This window comes from Octopus bimaculoides, chromosome 6, assembly GCF_046866305.1.
Source record: "Octopus bimaculoides isolate indiv1 chromosome 6, ASM4686630v1, whole genome shotgun sequence".
NCBI lineage: Eukaryota > Metazoa > Mollusca > Cephalopoda > Octopoda > Octopodidae > Octopus > Octopus bimaculoides.
In genome coordinates, this window is record NC_142933.1 from 75,318,398 (window position 1) to 75,330,931 (window position 12,534).

General features: G+C 35.8%; 1 protein-coding gene across 3 annotated transcripts in view; it reads right to left on the minus strand.

Moving 5' to 3' along the window:
- LOC106880063 (uncharacterized) overlaps positions 1 to 12,534 on the minus strand; it is a 52,098-nt gene that overhangs the window by 25,689 nt on the left and 13,875 nt on the right. Inside the window, exons 1-2 of one of the 3 annotated variants that reach the window (XM_089354103.1) lie at positions 851 to 873; positions 102 to 241 (exon numbers count right to left, since the gene is read on the minus strand). In XM_089354103.1, the coding sequence (XP_089210229.1) occupies positions 102 to 228 (127 nt within the window). In that variant the 5' untranslated portion in view covers positions 229 to 241; positions 851 to 873. Of the gene's footprint in view, positions 1 to 101; positions 268 to 850; positions 874 to 12,534 lie in introns of those variants that run through there. The other 2 variants (XM_014929869.3, XM_089354102.1) reach the window with 2 other exon arrangements.

Consider the following 12,534-nt stretch of genomic DNA (forward strand, 5'->3'; position numbering starts at 1 on the left):
AGTGTTCCCAAGCAAGTTAGCATCAAAGGGATTGAAGTATTTTTAAATGAACTAACAGACAAAATATTTTGAAAAACATAATAATTAATAAATAACATTACCTATGTGGTCCAACATGATGAAAGGATCACATGATGATATACTTCCTCCAATCACCTTCCTGACGAGAAAGCCTCCACCATGGGTCTGTTTCACAGTCTGAAGGTTTGTCACAGTTTTATGTGTCATTATTCATCATATTCTACATTGAAATATAAATGTACAAAACTGAGAGAATAAATATCAGAAACATGAATAATCTAAATAACTTGCTAATGATAAAAATATACCTAATGCATTCATAGATTAAAAAAAAAAAAAGGAGACATCTTGTAATTGTAAATTTTGTGGTGGGCAAATGCTTAGAAACATTTGACACCTCTCACAATAAAACATATAGAACTGAGAGGAGTTACAAATGGCTACAAAGTCTAGCAGTTAATAACATGTCTCAGTCCTGAAAGTCTTCCTTATATATCTGTCATTCAGAAAACATTACTTATTTTTCAGCGGAGTCTATTTTTTTACAACTAGGTGAAATGAATGAAGTAAAGTCATTTGCTTCATCTTTAAATGGTTGCATTGCTATGGATTAAATTTATATAAGCTTCCTGTCTCAAAGCCATGGTATTTACTCTAATCTTGTATGTAAACATAGAGAGTAAGAAGAATTAAAAAATATAATGGAACAAGAGGAAAAAAAAAACACATTTATCATCATATATTATGTATTAGGTTGATATGCCAAAATAATTTCTCTAGTACTGGTGGCATGACAAAACACATCCAATTCACAGTGTATAAGACATACATCACAACAAAGATGGCCTGTTTTCTCTGTTTCTATATGTGCAAGTTGATGTAGATTTGTGACAACCTATTCCAATGTGTTCTGAATCATGCTAGTATGGAAGACAGACATGGTGATGGTGGTGGTGGTGGTGGTGGTGGCAATGACAGTGGCATGGCAATGGCAGCAGCATCAATGATGATGGTGGTGCTGGTGGTGCTGGTGCTGGTAGTGTGTTAGTGCTAATGATCAACTTCATCATCATCATCATTATCGTCATTATAATCACTGTCATCAACATCACCACCAACACCATCACTGTCATCATCATTATCATCATCACAATGAAACGGAGGCTGTTTTTGACATCAACATTATTACAGCTGACCAAAGTTTCTTGTAAATCTTGCAAAGCAATGAAGGAAGAAAATCCTATGTGATTGCTTGATCAGCTAGAATTAAGAGCCAAAACTTCCTCAAATCAAACCCTACCACTTTAAGGAACAAAGAACAATACTAACTAAACAATACAGTTCTGAATACGTTACATGAGAAAATATGATGTAACGGTGAGAGACAGACAACTCTTTAAACTATAGTTCAACTACAAGGAGGTGCTGAAAAGTACCTGGATTTGGGTAAAAGAAAATATAGAAGGATCAGTTAATTATGATTTTATTCAACATATTCACCTCTTGGATTCACACACTTATTACGCTGGTCCTTCAGTTTTTCTAAGCCCTGAAAAAAGAACTCAGAAGGTTGGGCCTCAAACCAAACCTTTCACAATACCTTTAAAGCTAGGAACTTTTCAGCATACCCTCATAGTGCTCTATTAACAAAAGGGAAAAAAACCCACACCAAACGATTTCTTTTACTTATGGCTTTACATATTAAAGAGGTCATCTATTTTAGCAGTTCAGGTAAGATTTGCCAAACCACAAAGAAACTGCTTGAATTTGAAAAGTGAGCTTCATTCAGTGTTCAGCTTCCTTTAAATAGTACTAATGCTTCCCAGATGGTAGATTTAGTTCTTTCAATAATCTAAGTTGTACCCACAGATGCAGGCATGGCTGTGTGGTTAAGAAGTTCGCTTTGCAACCATGTGGTTTCAGGTTCAGTCCTATTGCATGGCACATTAGGCAAGCATATATATATATATATATATATATATATATATATATATATATATACACACATACATACATATATATATATATATATATATATATATATATATATACATACATACATACATATATATATTTATATATATATATATATATATATATATATATATATATATATATATATACCACCATATATATATACATATATATATATATATATATGGACATTCTTCAAGTAAACAAGCAAAAATCTATTGCAATATGGAATATATATACCTCTGCTATCTATGCTATATCAACTCTCGTTCCAACATAAATTTCCGGATTATTCACACAAGGATTAATTTGCCCGAATTTCTACACGGATATTTACCACTGGAATGAAACTACACTTCAAGTACTGTTCTCTCTTTTTTCAGCACATCACACTCTTTACCACTTCATACTAAAAATATCCGCCTATGGATATAATAATAGATTACTTTATTTTTTCTGTCTCCGATGAAGGGAAGTACTGGATCTTCCCAGAAACAGCTGTAAGACTCTATCCATAAAATTCTTCAACCTTACCTTTGCTCTCTTTATCTTTTTGTTTTTATATATTTACATATATATATATATATATATATATATATATATATTAGAAAGTTTGGAGGTGATGTACAGGTATTATATATTAGAAAAAATAAGGTACTCAGAGATCTGGATGGTTGTACATTTACACATTTTAATTAATATGTCACATGTTTTTATAAATCATATATTAGCGCTTGCATCTACTCTAGTAGACTCTTCAGATTTAAATGTTTTGAGGAGATATGTCTCTTTTTATAGTATTATTAAGTGTGTAGGGGTGGAGAGAGATATATAGGATAGTAAAAGAGGGTGAGGAATGGGGAGAAAGTGAGAGAGAGTGTGTGTGTGTGTGTGCCTGTGTATCTGAAAGGAATGTCAATGGAAAAGAGAAGGAAAGAAAGAAGGAAGAAAGGAAGAAGAAAAAATTGTGTTTACATCTATACAGCTGGTCAGTTCTTTCAATAGAAGATGACAAGTTGGTTAATAAAAGTAATTTTGAAAAAATTGTCTGGGTTTATTATCATCATCATCATCATCCTTGTCCAATGTTTGATTCCCGTGCTGGTATCAGGCATTTGAACAACCAGGCACACTCATGGACATCATCTGACAATGCAACAAGGCGAGTCACCATCTAAGTACTTTATTTGGGTTCTCAGTATTATAAATGGTAAAGCGCCATCAGAAATGGTAAAAATGCCTTATAACTGTAAAAAAAAAATCTATGCTATAAACAAGTGTTTGTCTTCTAGTGATGTTAAAACAGATACCAGTTATGAACTGGGATTGATTTAATCAACTGTTCCCTTTTTTCACTGTTTGAATTTTAGGGCCTGAATTACAAACCCTCACTAATACTTAGTTTAAATGAGTTTCAGTTTTAGAAATTGAAAAAGAAAATTAACTTGGTTCATTGTATCAATTAAGTCATCTTCTTTTATTTAATTTATCCAAGTGAGAAGAATTTTAATATTAAGACGGAGTGGAATGTTTTTTGTGTGTGTGTGTGTGAGTGTGATAGAGAGATAGAGTGTGTAAGAAAGTGGGGTATATGTGCCTATGTGTGTGTCTTTGCATTTATCCAAAGAGAAATACAGAGATTCTGAGAGAAAAGGAGATCCATTTGTTTTTCATGGCTAACTGCCCTTTCTATTGTTATTTCAATGACAAGAAACATTCTTTTGTCTAGCTTCATTGCATTTTCTGTTTTCTGTGTAATAAAAACCATATCAAAATAATTGGCATCAAATGCACACATCACATCACATCTCTGTCTCTCTCTCTCTCTCTCTCTCTCTCTCTCTCTCCACCAACCACCATTCCATACACTCTGTACAACAATTATAATTCATTTCTTAGTTCTGTGTTTTAAAATATGCAGTTTCAGAATGGATCAATGGATCAATAGTTTGCATTCTGCACAAATTGCTTATGTATTTATAGTTATTGTTATTATTTCTGCAGATAAAGAAATAGTTCTTCTCTTCCTCCTCCTTTTACTTCTTTTCCTTCTCTTTTTTCGTACTCTCCTTCTTCTTCATCAATATCATCATTTGTTGTTACTTTCCTTTTTTATTTAACACAATCCTCCCCTACTACCACCACATTGTATCATATCTTGTCTTTGTACTATTCCCTCTTAGGCCTCTAGAGCCAATAAAAATATCATTAACATAATTATTGTTATTATTATTGTTGTTATTAAGGTGGTGAGCTGGCAGAATTGTTAGCCTACTGGGCAAAATGCTTAGTGGTATTTCACCCGTCTTGCCATTCTGACTTCAATTTCCACAGGGGTTGACCTTGCTTTCATCCTTTCAGGGTTGATAAATTAAGTACCAGTGAAACACTGGGGTCAATGTAATCAACTTATTCCCTCCCCCAAAATGGCTGCTCTTGTAGCAAAATTTGAAATCATTATTATTATTACTATTATTAAGAAGGCAGCAAGCTGACAGAATCATTAGCATGCCAGGTAAAATGCTTAGTGGTATTTTAACCATAGCTACGTTCTGAGTTCAAATTCCACTGGGGTCGACTTTACTTTTCATCCTTTCAGGGTTGATAAAATAAGTACCAGTTGAGCACTGGGTCGATATAATTGACTTACCCACTCCCCACAAAATTTCAGGCCTTGTGCTTATATTAGAAAGGATTATTATTATTATTATTATTAAAGTAGTGAGTTGGCAGAATCATTAGCATGCCGGACGAAATGCTTAGTGGTATTTCGGCTGTCTTTACATTCTGACTTCAAATTACACTGAGGCTGATTTTGCCTTTCATCTTTTTGGGGTAGATAAAATAAGTACCAGTGGAACACTGGGTCGATGTAATCAATTAGTCCCCTTCTCCCAAATTTCAGGCCTTGTGCCTTCAGTAGAAAAGGTTATTATTATTCTTAAGGCAGTTGGCAGACAAAATCATTAAAGCTCCAGACAAATGGCTTAGTGGCATTTCTTCTGGCTCTTTACATTCTGAGTTTAAATTCTGCTGAGGTTAACTTTGCCTTTCACCCTTTCAGGGGTCATAAATTAAGTACCAATCAAGTACTGGGATTGATGTAATCGACTGACCCCCTCCCTTCAAAAACCATTGGCCCTGCACCAAAATTTGAAACCGTTATTACTGATTTGACTCAAGTTCAGTCTTATTGTTGGTAAGATTTATGTGGGTAGTGGGTAACTACCTGTAACCTCAGGTATCCACAAGCTTTTAATAGTCTTTCAAGTGCTTAGAACCTTCCTGATAATCTTTCATGTCTCTAAGAAGCAAACTTTCTATAGAAGCTCTATAGGCGTAGGAGTGGCTGTGTGGTAAGTAGCTTGCTTACCAACCACATGGTTCCGGATTCAGTCCCACTGCATGGCATCTTGGGCAAGTGTCTTCTACTGTAGCCTCGGGCCGACCATAGCCTTGTGAGTGGATTTGGTAGACGGAAACTGGAAGAAGCCCGTTGTATATATGTATATATATATATATATATATATATATATATATGTATGTGTGTGTGTATGTGTGTCTGTGTTTGTCTCCCCAACATCGCTTGACAACCGATGGTGGTGTGTTTACGTCCCCGTAACTTAGCGGTTCGGCAAAAGTGACCAATAGAATAAGTACTAAGCTTACAAAGAATAAGTCCTGGGGTCGATTTGCTCGACTAAAGGTGGTGCTCCAGCATGACCGCAGTCAAATGACTGAAACAAGTAAAAGAGTAAAAGAGTAGAGTATTCTATTCCAACCTCCTTTAACCATTTGTCTATATCTTTGCTCACAGAACCCAATGAACCAGTTATTATAAGCATAACCTTTACAGTTTTCATGCTCCAAATTCTTGCAATTTCAAATTTTAAGGGATTGAATTTTTTTTTTTATCCTCTTTCTTTATGATCCTGGAATCAAACGAACATGATAGATTAATTAGTAAGCAACTTCGCTTTTCCTTGTCTTTTACTGTTATGTCTGGTCTATAATTTTCTAGATTATTATTATTATTATTATTATTATTATTATTATTATTGGATTTATAGCATAAGCTCTTGGATAGACAATGGTTATTAAAAGTCTGCAAACTACAAACAGGAATGATAATGGAAAAAAAAAACAATATTTTAAGATAACATCACTACTGTACAGCTTGGAAAAATACTAGAACCAACTGGATAATCCATAAGAGATGGATCTATACTGGTTGTAAGTAAGTCAGTAGTTTACTATTGGCAAGAAGGTGCCAACTAAAGGTCAATAAACCATACCGTTTAAGGGCCTTGTCTGTAATAAAGAAATCGTTATTGTCAACATTGTTGTTAGGACAATTGGTAAATGAGTAGAGCAACAGGCAAAATGCTTAGTGATATATGCTGTGGCTCTTTACATTTTGAGTTCAATTATCACTGTGGTTAACTTTGCCTTTCATCTTCTTAGGGTCCTTAAAATAAAGTACCACTCAATACAATATAAGGATCACTAAAATCCACTAAACTGTCCCCCAAATTTCAGGCCTTATACCTATGTTTGAACATTTTTGTTGTTGTTGTTGTTGTTGCTGCTGTTGTTATCTATCCCCAGGTCAGACTTAATCAAACAAACCAATGGTCAAAAGCAATCCAGCCATGACTAATCCATCTCAATTTCAGACATAGTATACCTAAAACAACATTACCCAATGTGTCCTTCCTTTAAGACAGTAGAGAGCGATTAGAAAGTTCATTGACTGCTATTTCTACCAGTTAAAGTGACCATATAGAGACTCTCTTGTCAGTTTATAATTATTATTGTTATCAAGGGTAAGGTGGTGAGCTGGTAAAACTGTTAGTATACTGAGCAAAATGCTTAGCTGCATTTTGTGTTTCTTTACAGTCTGAGTTCATATTTCACTCAGGTTGACTCCGCCTTTCATCTTTTTGGAGCCAACAAAGAAAGTACCAGTCAAACACTGGGGTCGATGTAATTGACTTACTACCATCCCTAAAATTGCTGGCTTTGTGCCAAAATTTGAAACCATTATTGTTACCAAGAATGGTGGATGGAAGAACTGGTATCTTCTTTTCCACTCTAGACGAAAGACCTAAAATGTTGCGGGGAGAGGCCAGTCAATTAGATCAACCCCAATACGCAATTGGTACTTAATTTATTGACCCTGAAAGGATGAAAGGTAAAGATGACCTCGGTAGAATTTGAGCTCAGAACATAAAGACAGACGAAATACTGCTAAGCATTTCGCCTGGCGTGCTAATGTTTCTGCCAGCTCCCCACCTTACTGGTATATTACTGGATAAAATGTCTTACAATATTTTGAGTTCAAATCCTACAATCTCAACTTTACCTTTCAGTCATGCAGGGTCGATAAAGTTAAAAAAACCAAGGAAACAATGAGATTGATGATCATTCTCTGAAAATTTTGTGGCTTAATGTTAATCCTCCTCTCTGGGGGAACAGCTATCATATATTTGGATACTAGGGTCTTTTACAACATCTTCAGGCTGAACAATACAACATGAGTGAAGTTGGTAGACAGAAATTCTATGAAAACCTATCGTCATCATTGTCGTCATCTTCATCCTCATCCTCGTCGTCGTCGTCATCATCCTTGTCATTGTTCTCATCCTCGTCACCGTCATCATCATCATCATCATCATCACTACTGTACAGCTTTCCCAACCACATGGTTCTAGGTTCAGTCCCTCTGCATGGCAGCTTAGGCAAGTGTTTTCTCCTATAGCTTTGGGCCAAGCAAAGCCTTGTGAGTGGATTTGGTAGATACAAACTAAAAGAAGCTTGTTGTGTGTATGTGTGTGTGTGCTTGTCCCACCACTGCCATTTGACAACCAGTGTTGGTTTGTTTATGTCCCAGTAACTTAGCAGTTCAGCAAAAACAAAAGACCAATAGGATAAGTACCAGATCTAGCATGAGTAGTTAGCACAGGGGTAATGAGAGACAAGTGCTCAAGAGAAGGCAGAATGACTTGCAAGTCTGAATGACCAAACTTCTGAAGGCCACAAAGTGACACTACAACTGTTTCCATCTGTGAGTACAGAAACAAATGGCATGAGACAGATGGTTTGGGCAAAAGGCCGCATTGATGGTCTTTTATCAGGAAGAACTAGAAAAACAAGAAAAACAGAGGAGAAAGGAAAGTAGTGAAGAGCAGCCAAGGCAGCTGAAACCAGCTTCCAAAGCACCATCAGTCACAGCTTCAGAAATGGAAGAGGAAGAGGCCACCTCCCTCACCTTGTGGTTAGCAGAGGTCAACTTGACTTTTCATACTTCTGAAGTCAATAGAATAAAACACCAGTTAAATATTGGGGTCAATTTAAAGGACTCACTCACACCTCTCAGTATTGCTGGCTTTGTGCCTAAATTAGGAGCCATTATTACTATTTTCATTATGATTAGCATAATTATTATTATTATTATTATTATTATTGTTCAGTAGTTTTATTTTTATAACATGCTTTCACTTCACTACCGAGCACAGCTCTGTGTGCCTTGGGTATGTGCTGTGGTTTGCTGTGATGCTCTTATGGTTACTGTATTGAAAGTGTTTTGCGTAGGATGTGTGCAGTGCCCAGTAGTGCAATTTTCTGTATGTTATATATATTTGTAAGTCCTTATTATTATTATTGTTATTATTATTATTATTATTATTATTATTATTATTATTATTATCATTATTATTATTATTATTATTAATACATTCACTAAGGCAGCAAACTGACAGAATTGTTAACATACCAAGCAAAATACTTAATGGCATTTCATCTGTCTTAACGTTCTGAGTTCAAATTCTGTTGAGGTCAACTTTGCCTTTCATCCTTTTGGGATCAATAAAATAAGTACCACTCAAGCAGTGGGGTTGGTGTAATCAACTTACTGCCTCCCCTGAAATTATTGGCCTTGTGCCAAAATTTTAAATCATTATTAATGCATTCACTGATTGTCATGGAATTATCTGTTCCTGTAAGTTTCCCAAATTTTTGTCTTTTTGCCTTAACATGATTTCATAAATGTTTTTGTTGTTGAACATTTTGTTGCAGAGCACACCAGAAGAGGTGCATGGTCTTTTTTCTTTTTATTGATCTTGTAGAAAGCCATATTTTAATTGAATCATTACTGTTGTGAAAAATATATTGTTTTTAATAATTTTTCTTTTGCTTTTTCTTTCTTAATGGAGTCCAGAGAAAAAAATAATAATAGTTTTTACTTGATAAAAAAGAGAGGGAAGTAAGAGATGAAGAAAGGAGTAAGGGGGAGAGTAAGATTACCTCACCAAATAAGTGGCATTTCTATTACAGTAACTACTGCTGCTGCATAGCAACCAAAAGCATTGATGTCACAGCCAAAGCTGCTAGATTACACCAAGGAAATGCAGATAATACCAAAATCTACACAGCTATTTGTAGTAGTAGCAAAAAAAAAGCAAAAACAAAAATAACAATGATGAAATCACAACTAAGATTACTATCAATTGTCAATGCTGACAGTCAATGGATGTATCATTTACTCAGGAACAAAGAAAATATAGTGTATGATACATAATACAAATGATAGTATATGCCCTGAGGTGATGACACTTCCAGCCGAGGAAATGAACAGCTCCCTGAAAAAGAACACTTCTTTACAGGTGCATCAACAATAGAGACAGAAAGCTGCAGTATCTCCAATACAAACCAAGAACTGCTTGGAAGAGTCATGGTCTGCTGTGATTTGTGTAACAAGAGGGAGACAGCATGAAGCAATGGTGGCCATCTGAAACAGCATGGAGAAAGCTCAAGGATTTTGTCATTACCCCACCTTATACAGAGCAATGGGTGACCAAAGTAGTATCACCAACCTGCTGCTTTGCAGGACCAGATCAGCACAGAGTAGTCATAGGGATTAAGGCCACCTCCCAGTATAGAGTTCCAGATGTAGGCTACACCAGAGAATTTTGCTAAAACACTTATATGGTTCCATTTTAGGAAGTGTAAAGCCTTGAGAGAAACTCCCTCAGGGTCAAAAAGCAGTTATATTCTACCTTGCAAACTTTTTCCTGGAGGCCCAACTAGTTAGATGTTTCTTGAGGCAAGGTACAATGGTCAGACAACAGTACACCACTGATTGAAACAATGTCGGTGTCACTCACTTCTCCCTGGCCTGTAACCCTTCAGCATTCTGATTATTCTGTCAAATCTAATGCTTATTTATTCACATTATTTGAAATTTATCTTGCATTATCTTGTAGCTTTGATATTTCCATGATGTGATCATTTATTTTTTAAACTAACATTGTAGGAAGGCTGGATCTGGCCAGTTTGAACATAAAACAAGAAGAATATTTTGGCCAGATATAGCCAGTTTAAATGCTAAAGAGTTAAGAAACATTTTCCTCACAACCCATTCCTGAATGAGACTAGGCACCTTGCTCATGATTTCTTCCTCGTGTTTTTCCCTTCATCCAGTGACTAAACCATTAATAAAAAATATTATCAATAATTGTTTCTAAATCAGAGACAAGGCCTAAAATTTTATGGGAGGGGAACAATTAATTGTATCAACCCCAGAACTTAACTAGTAATGGATTTATCAACCCTGGGAGAATGGAAGACAAGGTTGACCTCCATAGGGGTCAGAACATTAATGGCCATAATTACAGCACTCAAAACATTAATGGTCATAATTGCAGCATTAGCTGTGAGCCTGAAGTCTTAAAAAGACTTGGATGTGCTGGTACAGTTGTAGACCCACTAGACATGAGTGTTTGGTACTGCCAATATCTGAGCAGGAGGACAAAGGTTTGGATTTTCAGATCTCTAGTCTTCTCTGTCTTGCTCTATGGTTGTAAGACTTGAACACTGTCCAAAGCCCTCAGGAACCACCTTAACTCCTTTTGTACCAGGATGTTTTGCAGGATTATGAGCTACCATTGGTTGGGTTTTGTGTTTAATCAATGACTATACTCAGAAACTGGTATGTGTCCTGTCATTTGTAAGATCTGGGAGTGTCAGTTCAGACTGTTTGGTCATGTTGTTCAATTTTCTAGGTTAGATCCTGCATACCATATCCTCTTCTCTGAGGATCCAGCTGGAATGACAACTCACATTAGTCAGCCTCGTGCTACATGGTCATGACAGATGAGGAGATATCTCATAGAGATGGGAACTGACTAGGACACTGCTGCTCAAAGGATAGCCTGGGATGACCCCAGCAAATACTGACAAATGGTGGATGCAGTGACACGCTGCAACGGTGCATGCTCACATATATGCCCCAACCTGATCTGACTTCATCTGTGGGATTTTAACTGAGAACTTACAAAAGATAGAATATAATACAATAAAGAATATAGCTCTATGTTTTATAGATTCAGACATTTAGTCACTCATTTAATGTAAATAATTGTTTCAAATTTTGGCACAAGGCCAGCAATTTTAGATGAGGGGCTTAGACAATTACATCAACTTAACTATTACTTTATTTTACCAAGCCTGAAAAAAATGAAAAGAAAAGTTGGGCAGAATATGAACTGAGAATGTAAGGAGCCAGAAGAAAGACTGCTAAACATTTTATTTGAAGTGCTAATAATTCTGCCAACTCACAGCCAACATTATCTAAAAGTATAGAAATCATTAGCATTTTGAGTGCATTAATTTTTACTAGTATTATATTTCATCCACTTCAGATGTGAGATGCCATGCTCTCATATTTCATTTCTGAATACAAAGGTCATATTCTGTCTTAACATGTGAACCAAAAATTCCACATACACAATCTACAGTTGTAGTTTTCCTGTACCTACATCAGACTATTAAATATGATTGTAACTTTCTGTTTCTAGATCAAATTTCTACCGTCCATTTTGAACCTTGTTACCCAAAACAGTAAAATGCCAAACTGATTAGCTTTCTCTTGTTTTTTAATTTTTTTTTTTTTTACTTGTATCAGTCACCGAACTTCAGCCATACTGGAGGATTGCTTTGAAGGGTTTTAATTCGACTGATTGACCATAGTACTTATGTATTTTTAAGTCTGGTACTCATTCTATTGATCGCTTTCACTATACCACTAAGTTATGAGGAAAAAGCAAACCAACACTGGTTGTCAAAAGTAATGTGGAGGGGGGACAAAGGCACACACACACACACACACACACACACACACACACACAAGTACAATGTGCTTCCACACAGTTTATATTTACCAGATTCATTCACAAGGCATTGGTCAGCCTGGGGTTATAGTAGAAGACACTTGCCCAAGGTACCATGCAGTAGAAATGAACCCAAAACCACATGGTTGTAACACAAGCTTCTGAACTACACAGCCATAGAGTATTTAATTTCATCTTACAGTATTCTGAGTTCAAATCCCACCAGAATAAATTATTCTTTTATTAGGAGAAATGGTAAATTAGGAAGTGGGGTTAATAGAATAAGTACCAATATAAGTATCATATCATCATCGTCGTTTTAACGTCCGCTTTCCATGCTAGCATGGGTTGGACAATTTGACTGAGGACT